Source organism: Octopus bimaculoides, chromosome 22 (assembly GCF_046866305.1).
Source record: "Octopus bimaculoides isolate indiv1 chromosome 22, ASM4686630v1, whole genome shotgun sequence".
Taxonomy (NCBI): Eukaryota; Metazoa; Mollusca; class Cephalopoda; order Octopoda; family Octopodidae; genus Octopus; species Octopus bimaculoides.
The window spans coordinates 39,746,351-39,761,434 of NC_142949.1; the positions used below are offsets into that span (position 1 = coordinate 39,746,351).

Below are 15,084 nucleotides of genomic sequence, written 5' to 3' on the forward strand. Positions count from 1 at the left end.
TTTTTTCGGCCCCGGGCACGTTCTTGCGTTTCTAGGAACGTTATTGCAGCCCCAGACACGTTCTTGCCGCGCCAGGTACGTTATTGCGACACCGGGCACGTTCTTGCGGCATCGGACACGTTCTATCAACGCTGGCATCTTCTTGCGGCAACATGCATGTTGTTGCGTCGCTGGGCACGTATTTGTGGTGCCGAGGACGTTCTTGCAGCGCCGTCAAGAACGTGCCTGTGACCGCAAGAACGTGCATGCGGCAGCAATTATATTCCTACGGTGGCAAGAGCGTGCCTAGTGTCGCTAGAACGTGCCCGGGTCCGCATGTACGTGCCTGGGGGAGTAAGTACGTCCCCGGGGCCGTATCTACGTACCTAGGGCCGCAAGAACGTTCCCGGCGCCGCAAGAATGAGCTCCAGGGCCGGAAGAACGTGCCCGACACCGAAAAAATGAGCTCCGGCTCCGCAATAACGTTCCCGGCGCCGCAAGTACGTGTCCGGGTGAACAAGAACGTGCCCGGCGGGGCAAGTACTTGCTCCGCTCCGCAAAGACGTGCCCAGCACCGTAAGAACGTGTCTGACGCCGCAAGAACGTTCCCGGTGCCGTAAGAACGTACCTGGCGCTGCAAGAACGTGTCTGGGTCCTCAATAACATAACTGGAAACGCAAGAACATGCCCGGGGCCGCAAGAACGTGCCTGGCCCCGCAGGAACGTATGTGCATCCGCAGATAAATGTTTGAAACCCGACTTCATGGCCACTTGTAAATGTTTGGACCCCGACTTTATGGCCACTTGTACTTGTTTGAACCCCGACTTTATGGCCACTTGTAAATGTTTGGTCCCCGACTTTATGGCCACTTGTAAATGTTTGGACCCCGACTTTATGGCCACTTGTAAATGTTTGGTCCCGACTTTATGGCCGCTTGTACTTGTTTGAACCCCGACTTTATGGCCACTTGTAAATGTTTGGACCCCGACTTTATGGCCACTTGTAAATGTTTGAACCCCGACTTTATGGCTACTTCTAAATGTTTGGTCCCTGACTTTATGGCCACTTGTAAATGCTTGGTCGCCGACTTTGTGGCCACTTGTAAATGTTTGAACCCCGACTTTATGGCCACTTGCCGTGCAAGTTCTTGCTATCTGGGCACGTGCTTCCGGCGCCGGACTCGTTCTTGCGGTGTCGGGAATGTCCTTGCGGCGTCAGGCACGTGCTTTCGGCCCCGAGTACGATCTTTCGGCGCCGGGCACGTTCTTGCGGCGCCGGGCACGTACTTAAGGCCCCGGCTCCTACTTATGGCCCTAGGAACGTACATACGGCCCCAGGCACTCACCAGCGGCTCAAGACACCTAGTTACTGCCCCTAGCACGTTCTTGCGGTACCAGTAACCTTCTTGCAGCAACTGGCACCTTCATGCGGCGCCAGAAACGTACTTCTCGGCCTAGGCACGTTTTTTCGGCGCAAGGCACGTTCTAGCGACTCAAGGCATGTTCTTGCGGCCCCGGGCATGTTCTTGCGGCCTCGGATATTTCTTGCGTTTCCAGTCATGTTATTGCGGCCCCAGAAACGTTCTTGCAGCGCCAGGTACAAGAACACTCCCGACACCGCAAGAACGTGCCCCGCGCCGCAAGATCGTACTCGGGGCCGAAAGCACGTGCCTGCCGCCGCAAGGACATTCCCGACACCGCAAGAACGTGTCCGGCGCCGGAATCACGTGCCCAGATCGCAAGAACTTGCACGGCATCGCAAGAACGTGCCCGGCGTCGGAAGAACGTACAGGGGACCGCAAGAACGTGCTCGGCGCCGCAAGAACGTTCCCGTCGCCGCAAGAACCTGAACGGCGCAGCAAGAACGTTACCGGCGCTGCAAGAACGTCCTCAGCACCACAAATACGTGCCCAGCGACGCAACAACATGCATGTTGCCGCAAGAAGATGCCAGCGTTGATAGAACGTGTCCGATGCCGCAAGAACGTGCCCGGTGTCGCAATAACGTACCTGGCGCGGCAAGAACGTGTCTGGGGCTGCAATAACGTGCCTAGAAACGCAAGAACGTGCCCGGGGCCGAAAAAACGTCCCTCGCGTCGCTAAAACGTGCTTTGCGCCGCAAGAACGTGTCTGGCGTCGCTAAAATGTGTTTTGCGCAGCAAGAAGGTGCCTAGGGCCACAAGAACTTTATGGCCACTTGTACTTGTTTCAACCCCGACCTTATGGCCACTTGTAAATGTTTGGACCCCGACTTTATGGCCACTTGTAAATGTTTCAACCCTGACTTTATGGCCATTTGTAAATGCTTGGATCTCGGCTTTATGTCCACTTGTAAATGTTTGGTCCCCGATTTTATGGCCACTTCTAAATATTTGGACCCCGACTGTATAGCCACCTGTAGATGTTTGGACCCCGACTTTATGGCCACTTGTAAATTTTTGAACCCCGACTTTATGTCCACTTGTAAGTGTTTGGACCCCGAGTTCATGGCCACCCTGTAAATGTTTGGATCCAGACTTTATGGCCACTCTCTAAATCTTTGCACCCCGACTTTATGTCCGATTGTAAATGTTTGGACCCCAACTTTATGGCAACCCTTTAAATTTAGGACCCCGACTTTATGGCCACTTGTAAATGTTTGGACCCCGACTTTATGGCCACTTGTATATGTTTGGACCCCGACATTATGGCCACCCTGTAGATGTTTGGACCCCGACTTTATGGCCACCCTGTAAATGTTTGGACCCCGACTTTATGACCACTCTGTAAATGTTTGGATCCCGACTTTATGACCACTCTGTAAATGTTTGGACCCCGACTTTATGGCCACCCTGTAAATGTTTGGACCCCGACTTTATGGCCACCCTGTAAATGTTTGGACCCCGACTTTATGGCCACCCTGTAAATGTTTGGACCCCGACTTTATGACCACTCTGTAAATGTTTGGACCCCGACTTTATGGCCACCCTGTAAATGTTTGGACCCCGACTTTATGGCCACCCTGTAAATGTTTGGATCCCGACTTTATGACCACTCTGTAAATGTTTGGACCCCGACTTTATGGCCACCCTGTAAATGTTTGGACCCCGACACCAACCGTCTGCAGTGAAGTCATTTCTGTAAATTCAAAGAACATAAAAGAGGAGAGACACGCAAAAAAATTTACGAACATTTAATTAATTAATAAAAAATGTTTTTCTTAGTGTTTAGTTTTATTTGTGAAAGGAGTTTTTGAAATTTAGTTTCGTAAAAGAAATGAAAGAAAAACAAAAATATACAGAAAATCTAAGCAATCATAAAATGAAGTTGAAATCTCATTTGGTCACGTGTCAGTGTGATTCACGTTTACAAAATGGTGGTTTTGTTATGTTTCGCTAAGGGATGGGTCGTTAAATGAATTGCCACCGACTTGAGTGGCTGCTTTTATTATTATTTCCAGCGATTAATTACCGAGATGGGTTCCAGATTAAGGTAAGAAGAAGAAGACCTTTGTAAAAAAAAAAAAAAAAAGGAATTGAATTATTTTTATTTCTTTTTTGTTGTTGGTCGAACGTGAAAAGTCTTCGTCCGTTCAAGAAATATGTTTCGTGTCCCACCCCCTCAACATGACAACCACAAAAGTAGGGCGGTGTTTACTTATTGAAATCAAAAACATCTCTTTCTTTTCCATTTCACGTTTGTGTGACATGTAAATAAAATATAATATAATATATATATATATATATATATGTGTGTGTATGTATGTATATATAACATGAAATTTCTATTATATTTTCTTATCTTACACGCACACACACACCACATATGTGTTAAGTTTCTTTCGCTTTTGTTTCTTGAAATCTTTGTCTCAAACAAACGACTTATTGCGTCAGTTGAAATACTCCTCATAATATCGATCATCCCCTACTTTGGGTCGATACATATTGGGATTTCCTGTTTTATATCTGATCGAAGCGATAAGTGTTGGTGACGTTCGTTTCTACTGCAAAAAGATACTTAATTGGGGTTCGAAACCGAATCACCGTTTTCACTTTAGTGAAGGCGAAAAGATATTAAAGGTTGAAAACATTCCGATAAAAGAAAGCAGAAAAAAATTGGTCTACACCATGGGCAAAAAAAGTATAGGCTCCCACGAAAGTGGAGATAGTGGACTCGGTTTCGAAACCCATTTAACTCATTCATTCACTTTACTCTGCTACATTTTTGTAGAAGAAACGACAAATCCTGAGGAAACTGATTTTCAATCTGATTCTATTATTTATCTATCTACACACACACACACACACACACCAACAACTGAACCGCTTATACTGTCACACTGCCTGCTATTAATAGCAGCCAAATCTTCCTCCAGTCTGAAAAGAAAGAACACCTTGAACAGTCTTAAATATACAAATGCACTGGATGGTCATGGCTGGAATGTCTGACCATATTTCTGTTTTATCGGAGACTTCGGGCTACACACACACAATACTAATTTATACAAGTAGTTGTTTGCAATGTTATTTAGCCCCTGGTCAGCCCTGGTTGAACTGGGTCTGTAAGCAAAACGTTCGGAGCATCACTGTCGTTTTTTTTTTGTTTCTATCTAAAACTACAATACACATCTTTTCTTTCCCCCACCCTTTTCTGTAAAGATGTTATGTTCTTATTTTAGGAGATTTAGCTGCTATATCTAGTAAACCGAAAGACGGTGCAGCGGCTTCCTCGTTGGTTCGTTACAAGTGGGTGTGTGTTAAAACAATTTCCTTCTTTTTAATTCTTCAGATTTTTCTTAACTTTTTTTAAAACTTTAGCAAATGACAATAAATATACAGTTAAACGTTGAAGGGATCCAACATATGGTTCAATGAATTTCAATTTCCATAACGTTTCAAATAAACTACAAATATAAGATTACGATAGACTTATTTATGAGGAACATTAGAATTTTATCTTGATTTTTATTGGAAAAATGAAGAATCCTATAAGCTTCCTTTTGGTAAATATTTATTGTTCCTTCCCTCGACAGACTTTCGGAATAACTATCATTGCCTCATGGAATAGGACAAGGAATTGGGTGGTTCTTTCCTTCTGTTCAATATTTTTTTTCCCAATTTTACCTCGACTTCTATTCCGTACCCTTTTCGGTCAAACTAAAAGGTTGATCCCCTTTTCTCGGTAAATTTTTACTATTTAAATCGTTTCATTAGACGAGTGGAAATAGTAAAAATTTTCCTAAACTTATTTTAAAAGCTATTGTGATGGCAAACACTACTAAATTGTATCAAACGATATCATCCTTGTTAAATATCTAGTTTATACAATAACATATGTTATACTTATAAACATAATTAAGTATATTTGTTTGTTTCAGAAAATTCAATGAAGTTCTTGTTTTTGTGTGATTTATGTATTTCTCGGTTATTTCTGACTTAACGACGGTCATAATAGAACAGAAAGCTTCGTCAAAGACACGTCTACGGATTTCTCCTCCGATTTGTTTTGTTTTGTTTTTTTTTGGCTTTTTTTTTACCCCTTTTTCTACCCCGTTATAGGTTTTGTTGCGATTTCTAATTTCGATTGATTGTCCCTGGAAAAAGAGGCATGCGATGAAAGGCTTCCCAGCCATGATCGTCTCCTATTTTCTACACATCATCCAAAATGTCCTTCCAATTTTTTTCTAACATAGTAGGGTGTGAATTGAAAGAAATTTGGCTGCTATTTTTGCATAGGATCACTTTAGTAGTTGTTAATCTCTCACTCTCTCTCTATATATATGTGTATATTAACATCCTAATATTTTACGAGAACCTCTTCATTATTTTGTGAGCTAAGTTCTCTGTGCTACTTTTATGTTCGGGGCCTGGAACTTGCAAAAAAAAAAAAGAAACAGTTTTTGAAGAGATGTCTGGAATTCTTTAATCAGTATGTCAATCTTTTATTTTTCATTTTAGATGTGTTCAATAATGTGCTGCAATCAGGATTATTATTATAAATATGCTAAATTGATACCGTGCCCAAACACTCGCCGTTAGGAAATCCCTGATCACGCAGGCCCTCCAGTCAAAAGCATTCCACTCAGAACCATTTGTCTTTTGTTTTTACACTGAGGGTATTGGCTATATAAAGTCCTATTAGGCTGTGCCTTTATATCGAGTATCCTTTGCGTGGTTGCACGACCTTCAAGAAATCAACGTCTTTAAACGTCAGAACTGCATTGAGTAGTCTTGGATACGCTATCCCTTAAAAAAATAATATTGAAAAATTATTAGATGGTCATGGTCACGGCTGGAACGCTTTTGATCATTGTTCAGTTCAATCAAGGTAGACTTTGAGCTAAACAACAACAATCAACTATAAATCATATTAATGTGTGTAGGTTGGTTGCAGTTGTCACATCAGGCAGTCAGGTTACATCATAAGGGTAGTGGAATAACGGCTGTTACACCTCTGATAATCAAGCCATTGTAGAGAGTATGCTCGCTTGTGGAGAGCCAATATTGATATAATGAATCGTTCAACTGTCACAAGTTGGCTCCGGCACCGCCCCCCCCCATTTGGTGGAGACCGGAACTCGTATACTTTTACAGGAGTTCTTTGCTAGACTATATGCAACTTGCTCCATCTGCGTGTATAATTAGGAAGATATATATGTTGTGTGTGTGTGTGTATGTATGTATGTATATATATATATATATATATATATATATATATATATATATATATATATATATATATACATACACACACACATATATATACACACACACACATCTTCCTAATTATATGTGTGTGTGTGTGTTCTTTGTAAGTCTAGTACTTATTCTGTCAGTCTAAGTTACGGGGGGCGTAAACCCACCAGCCTCGGTTGTCAAGCGGTGGACGGGACACACACACACACAAATATGTACGACGGGCTTCTTTCGGTTTCCGTCTACCAAATTCACTCAAAAGACTTTGGTCGGCCTGAGGCTATAGTAGAAGACACCTACCCAAGATACCACGCAGTGGGACTGAACCTGGAACCATGTGGTTGGGAAACAAGCTTCTTACTACACAGAGGAAGTAAGAGTGCTTAACACTGTAAATATAAACATTGATATATATATATATTTACTTACTGCTTCTTAGGTGTGTATGTTTATTACATGTGTGCGTGTGAATTGTTTACACCTACTGTTAGTACATGTAAGGCAGTTTGTGTATGTGAGTATATAAAATCTACTAAAAGCTATAAAGAAAAGAGTGAAGAATATTGGGTTCTCTCCGGATGGAGAAAATCAACGGCTACTCTTCATTATCGCTAGAACATCCGTCATGTTCATAGATGTAGGGTATCCCATAGCAAGACTTTTTCCCATTCAAGGGTTTTTTTTTTAACCCAGTGTTCTATACACTGTTATTTATAGCTTTATCCATCTTGAATTCCACCGTAAAAAATTTTTAAAAAACCCCAAAAAACTCAACAATTTCATATCTGTTGAAATTTACAAATTCTCATAATGTAAACATATATTTCATGTGTTCGATCAATCTGTTGACATAATACTATTTTGGCATGTATATATATATTCTCTTTTACTTGTTTCAGTCATTTGACAGCGGCCATGCTGGAGCACTGCTTTTAGTCGAACAAATCAACCTCCAGGACTTACGCTTTGTAAGCCTAGCACTTATTCTATCGGTCTCTTTTGCCGAACTGCTAGGTTACGGTGACGTAAACACACCAACATTGGTTGTCAAGCGATGGAGAGAGGATACACTCAGACACACAGATACATATATCGTGTGTATGTATATATATATATATATATATATATATATATATATATATATATATCATCATCATCATCATCGTTTAACGTCCGCCTTCCATGCTAGCATGGGTTGGACGATTTGACTGAGGACTGGCGGACCAGATGGCTACACCAGGCTCCAATCTGATTTGGCAGAGTTTCTACAGCTGGATGCCCTTCCTAACGCCAAGCACTCCGAGAGTGTAGTGGGTGCTTTTACGTGCCACCGGCACAAGGGCTAGTCAGGCAGTACTGGCAACGGCCACACTTAAAATGGTGCTATTTACGTGCCACTGGCAAGGAAGCCAGGCAGCTGCTCTGGCAATGATCACGCTCAGGCGGTGTTCTTAGCGCTCCACTGGTACAGGTGCCATGTTGGAAATGCTCATCTATTCGTTCCTTGTTGAATGGAAGTCTGCAGCATAGTATGTCTCTGTTGTAAGGTGTGGGAAGCACGCTGGCAGCATCCCTGACCAGGCGTGCAGGGCATTTGTTTTCCTTCTCTGCAGCAGTTGAGGCAGCATCAGCACTTTGTCAAAGTTTACGCTTTTTTAGGATATAAGAATATCCTTTGTTTGTTAATGCATACAAGAATTATTGGGTCGCTCCCAACTCAGGCAATATCCTGAGGATATATTCAGAGACGAGCAGTTAAAATGTCTTTTAATAAATGAAAGTACACAGTGTATATATGTATACATTCAGTAATGCATGTATAAGAATGTTTGAATTAAATTGTTAGTGGAATTAGATATATTGATTTCAAATTATGGCACAAGGCCAGCAATTTCGAGGGAGGGGTAAGTCAGTGACATCAACCCCAGTACACAACTGGTACTTATGTTATTGACTCTGAAAGAATGAAAGGCAAAGTCAACCTCAGTAGAATTTGAACTCAGAACATGAAGACAGATGAAATGCTGCTAAGCATTCTATCTGGCATGCTGGCAGTTCTGCCAGCTCACCACCTTAGTGGGAGTAGATCTATTAACATGTCAGTGGGACAGTTTTTCAGTGTATAGAGATGTGTAGGGGTTTGTGTGAGGTAAGTTTATGTATTTATAGCAATGTTGGGTAAGTCTTATGTAAATTAGTTACTTGATACTGAGGTTGAACTACACTTTTCTGCGAATCACCTTTGTGGATTATTTTCTGGAAAAGCCTGTTGAGGCTTTTATCTGTGGCTGTGACACAGTTGATCTAGGTACTCATAGGAGGCCCAATAAAGATTTGATTAGCAAACTCTGTATAAAAAAAAAAGAAAAAAAGGAAATAGTGTCATGCAAGAAAAAAACAAAAAGCAAAAGCACCTATGCTGAAAGTTGAGGCCCATGACTAAGTTGAAAAGTGATTAGTGAGAGTTCAGGTTTCAAACTTTGGTTGAACTTGCTGTTAGAAAAATGCTTTTTAATGTACCTGAATTGAAATTGAGTCAGTATTTCAAATCTTGTATATAACAAAACAATAAATACTATAATATGAATGTATTTAAATTTAAAGTAATAACAAAATAAAGAAAACAAAAATGTTTTCTTTACAGTTATTTTAGTCTCAATCACAACCATTTTATTTATTTATTTATTTTTTACTCTTTATATCCTATTGAAAAAACTATTATATTTTCACAATGAAACTAGTATTGTTCAGAGCTGTCTCTGAAAATCACTGCTTTTATTTATTTTATTTTATTCTTCTCAACAAAAACTGTCATCCCAGGATCCAAAAATGACAGTTTTCCCCCACTCCCACCTCTGTCATATTTTTTTCTTTCCCTCAAAAGGCATTTCTTAACCTCTCCTTCTCTGAAGTACTGCTTCTGTTCTTTACATAATATGTTGTTGTTGTTATTATTATTAAGTGATATATTTCATTTACAAGTCCTTTCACACTGAGTCTAGACAGATCTTATGAAAAGATAACTAAAATTAGTTTTCTACATTCTTTTTTAATCTTTTATTTTCAATTTCAACGTAGGAATGGTAGGGTTGTATAATTGCAACTGTGACTCCATTGGGTGATCAAAACACCACAGAGAAAGGTGTATTGCAGGAAGCTCTCTGTTGCCTTCTCGTACACTAATAGTATTTGAATTCCACCCTAACCCTAACCCCAAACTAATGAAAGTCTGTTCATGCACACCGATTCCCTTCATACTTCCGTGAGCTGTACCTGCCCAGGACACCCGCGAACCAACCAAGAAGCCCATACATGTTTGCTTGTAGAGACTGTTTACATATAGTTATAGACATTATGTTTCTCCTTTAGCACCTTAAGCAAGTGTCTTCTATTATAGCCTTGTGGGTGGATTTGGTAGATGGAAACTGAAAGAAGCCCATTGTATTTGTAGTTATCTGTATGTCTTTGTGTCTGTCTGTCCCCCACCGGTGCTTGACAACTGGTTCTAGTGTGTTTATATCCCCATAATCTAGCAGTCCAGCAATAGAGACTAAGAGAATAAGTACCAGGTTTTTAAAGAATAAGTACTTGGATTGATACATTCAACTAAAAATTCTTCAAGGTTATGCCCCAGTATGGCTGCACTCTAATGACTGAAGCAAGTAAAAGAGAAAAAATAAAGATAAACAGAATTTGGTGCTAAATTAACATTTTTCTTAAACGAGAGAAAGAAATTAACTTGATTTCAAGTATTATTGCTCTTTGTTTTTCTTTTTAAAATTTTAATTTGGTCTTAGAATACTTACAATGGTCACTGGCACCATTCTCCAGACTAAACCAATAAAACTTTTAAGAGTCTATAAATAAAAGCTTAGTGTGTAATTTTAAGCCTTGTGACTTCTTCCAAAAACTGGGATTTTTCATTATAACAAAACCTTCCAATCTTTGTAAATTTTATGGACATCTCATCCTAATTTTGAAAAGACATTAAATAAATTTTTTTGATTTAGAACATAACCCTAACCCCACTCCCCATCGTCGTCATCATCGTCATGTCCGCATTCCATGCTGGCATGGATTGGACGGTTTGACTGAGGACTGGCAAGCCAGAAGGCTGCACTAGGCTCCAATCTGATCTGGCAAAGTTTCTACAGCTGGATGCCCTTCCTAATGCCAACCACTATGTGGGTGCCTTTTATGTACCACCAACACAGAAGCCAATCAGCTGGCACTGGCATCGACCATGCTTAAAAGATGCTTTTTACGTGCCACCAACATGAAATCAGTCAAACGGCACTGACATCGACCACGCATGAATGGTGCTTTTTACGTGCTACTGGCATGGGTGCCAATCAGGCAGAACTGTCATCAGCCACAACAATGACTTCACTTGACTCAACAGGTCTTCACAAGTGCAGTTAATTGCCCAATAATTGGAGGGTACTCTTAAATGGGCCGGTTATACTGCACTGGCATAGGCCATGATTACAGTCTCACTTGACTTGCTGGATCTTCTCAAGCACAGTATATTTCCAAAGGTCTCAGATACTTGTCATTACCTCTGTGAGTCCCAACGTTCGAAGGTCATGCTTCACCACCTCATCCCAGGTCTTCATATAGTCCAATATTTTTAAAATGGGAGCACTATTAGTTTTATAAAAGAAATGATTTAAAATTTTAGCAAGACAGTTTTTGTGAAACTCCAGAAATTCCTTTTTTCTTGGAACTGTAATATTCTTCAGAAGCCACACCGAGAAACACTCATCTGTTGTGTCCTTCTTTTAAGGCAGTGGGGTGTGGCTTGAGGGAAATATTTTGTTACTGTTTTTAACAGGGTAAGTGACCATGTAGAGGCTCTCTTAACTCATTAGGTTTTTCTCATTTGCTTGAGAAGCTGTTCTCAACTGTATAGCTGTACATATAGAGATAGAGAGTGTAGGCTTGAAGGACTTTGTTCTAACTGACAATGGTAGAAAGAGAAGGGTGAGGGCAGAAACGTGGCTGATAGTCTTGTGAAGCACAAGAGATTGGTCTATCTGCATACCAGTGTGTGTGTGTGTGTGTGTGTGTGTGTGTATAAATATATATAATTTTATTTCAGTACGGTTCCGAAGTCCTTTAGTAAACACAGATATGAAATGGTACATCAGCTCTTTAGATAAAAACTAGACGAAGCATTACTGACTCGTGAGTCATAGCTTCATGACTCTACTGTTGTTAGTTTCATTTTTTTTTTAGCTATTGTCTAGCCTAGAGTTTTTCCATAGGTTCTTATGGGCCATTCTTGTGTACTATAGATAATATTTCCTTGCTTTTTCTGACACTAAAGAAAACAAAAATATTAATAAATTCCTTAGATTCACCAGATTTGTATTTGAAGTGGACTGTTCTTTTGAAAGAACTGTGTGACAAATCAGGGTTTTAAAAAGACAACTTTGCCAAGGCTCATCTTTGGCAATAGTTCTCTAATATAAGCCTCCTCCCCTGAAAATGTTGTAAAAATAAACACTAGTCATTAGCTCCAGTTGGTAATTCATTGGCACTTTCTTTTTCTTTATTTTGTGTGTCTCTGTTAACTGCTTTTGATGAAATCCACTAGAAATATATCTGACCTTTTCACATGTATAAAGTAAGTATGGAAGAGTAGGAAACTTTGTTTTTTCTTTTTCTCCTTAATGGTGGTTGAGGGAGAAGAAATAATGTTATTATGTAAACTCTTGGAATATAAAATAGTTACAAAATGTCACCTCAATAACATTTTCTCCCAGTACTTTAATTTGTTTGCATTGTTTCTGGTCCCTCTTTGCATCTCACTAATGACATTAATGTAGCAATTATTATTATTCTACAGCTATTGTACTGTGCATTTTCTTCTTTCATGCTTCTCCTAACCTGACATAACCATTAACACTATTGGCTTTTAAATATGGTCCTCAAAGTCCTATTTCTCTGTCTGTAAGAGAATAAAGTTGGCCTCCAAAACATGTAAGCTATTCTCTGTCTTAGTTGTGGACAGAAGTAAAATTTAGTAACCTGCCCCTTTCATCCTCTCTTGCGCCTTGTCTGAAGCATTTCTCAAGTCTACCAAGAACTGTGACAATATGGGGCTACTCTAATCATTCCTTTTTCTTCAAATACAAAATGTAACTCTTTAAATGCCTCGTGTGTATGATATTTGCGAAGGTCAGTGCTTCTTCTTGTTGAGTTTTATGGTATTAATGATGAGAGAAATCTCTTTGTACAGAGAATGTCAATCTGTTACTTGTAACATCTCAAAACAATCACATGTGAGTTAAAGTATGCAGAATGTGATTTCATGAATTTGATGTCCAGATCTGTTAGTTGGTACTACAGTAGCTTATTGAATTAGCAATTTTACCTTTAGCATTCCCTTTTGTTAAGGGAAGTTAATTGCTTCAATCTATCCAGCTGTAATCTGACAGTTGGTGCAGCGCTGTCTCCTTCCATCTATCATATTCTGGATGTTTTGTTGAGCCAAAGTTAGGATGACGAACAGAATATCTATTTCTGCTCACTAAAACAATAAGTAAAAGCATGGTACAAGCTGTCTGGTGGTCATACTTGCACATGAGTGACAATCTTTTATTTATTTTGCATTTTTTATAGTGCTTTTGACATATGAGATATGTTATTTTTATGCTTATGCATTACTTTTAAGATAAATTGTTGTAGAAGTCAGCTTCTCTTGTATTCTGTTACTCCAATCACATCTCAGAACTCTTGCATAAGATGTGATGACTTGATTTCTCACATAATGATGCTAGATTAATATATACTTACAAAGTGCTCGTTTTTTCCTTGAATTCTGGATTTTGTGAAATTTGTAAAAAGAAGTATTTCTAGAAAGTCTCTTTAGTTACTACATTTGGGACGAAATATAGTGCCGTTGTTTCAATTTTGAAAATAATGAATTTGTAACTGGTGTTTGGAATATAAATTAACATGGAGCTTCAATGTAAAGTTTTGATTCCCTTTAAAACAGTGGCTAACAAAACCAAGGGTGGTTTTGTTAGCCACAACCATAACTTAAAAGGCAAAAAAACAAACAAAACAAAACAACAAAATGGGTGACTCAAATTCTAGATGTTATTTTCATTATAAAACTTATGTAACTTATCAGTATGCTTTACAAATGTCAGAACAAATATATTACAATGAGTTAGTTACACTCAATGAAACATAAAAAATCTTGACCTTGTTTTTTTTTTACTGTTCTTTAAGCCAACAGATTTTATATACACTCTGATTGGGTGTATATACATGGATATAATCCAACCAGGTTATAAGATGTCTCTATGTACATGTAAACCAACGAGGTTTGAAAGTGTTTCTTTACATGTCATGGAATTTTTTCTTACACATTTCTTTCTAGAAATATCCTTATATATGTATACATATTTTACAATTTTCTTCAAAGTCCTATGTATTTCTTAGAAAGAGATTGTTGAGTGCCATTTCCAATTGGATGTTTCCACACTGGTCCAATTACTTTATTTAAATTCACTTTCTTTTGTATCTAGATTTTAGTCTTTGCTGACATAAGTATATATATATATTCTTTCTTTGTTTCAGTAGTGGTAGTCAAAGGATTTGAGACCAACCAACTTATTTCATTCATATGTATAACCATTGCTTCTACTTTTTGGCAACTTTTACTATTTTTTCAAACAGACTGTATAGCACCCTGTACAAGTATCTTTTACTTTGGCCCCAGCCTAACCAAAGTCTTGTGAGTAGATTTGGTAGCCAGAAAATGAAAGAAGCCCATCATATATGTTTGTTTCTACCTCCTTGTTTTGACATCACACGGTAGTTGTAAATGGGTGTTACTGTCAGTGCCATTCTAATATTCTGCAAAAACATATCTGGCAATGGGGAAATATTACCTTTCTTGGAAACAAGGTCCGTGACAGGAAGGGCATCTGACCATAGAAATTCTGCCTTAATAAATTCTATCCAATCCATAGAAAAGTGAACATTCAAAAAATGTTGAACCAACACAAGAATTCCTGTGTAGTCATTTGAAAACTAAAAATAACAGTCAGTCTTCCCTCAAATCACATCTTATAACCTTCGAAGAGGGACAACATATTGGATGTTAATGACGTTCTGAATAAAAGAGGTGCTAGTCATTGTAGAAAAATGACCCTTCACAGATCTGCTTCAGTAAGGGTGGCCCTGGAACCAAACAATACCAGCAAAAAGAAATTCTTTTTTAGCTTTTTGAAAACTGTTGAACATGCTATATACTGTGTGAGATATGTTCTAATATGGTTTCAAATTTAGGAACAAGTTTTGAGGGTGTGTGAGTGGAGGCAAGTTGATTATATAGACTCCAGTGCTCAGCTGGTACTATTGACCCCATGGAAGGGCAAAAGATAAAGTCTATTTTGGTGAAATTTGAAGTCAGA

At 39.3% G+C, this 15,084-nt stretch overlaps 1 protein-coding gene across 1 annotated transcript in view; it reads left to right on the forward strand.

Annotated features, from left to right (window-relative positions):
* Positions 1 to 3,284: 3,284 nt before the first annotated feature.
* LOC106881781 (uncharacterized) overlaps positions 3,285 to 15,084 on the forward strand; it is an 83,964-nt gene continuing 72,164 nt past the window's right edge. The window contains exon 1 of the mRNA XM_089339586.1: positions 3,285 to 3,449. Coding sequence (XP_089195712.1) covers positions 3,433 to 3,449 — 17 coding nt within the window. The 5' untranslated portion in view covers positions 3,285 to 3,432. The remainder of the gene's footprint in view (positions 3,450 to 15,084) is intronic.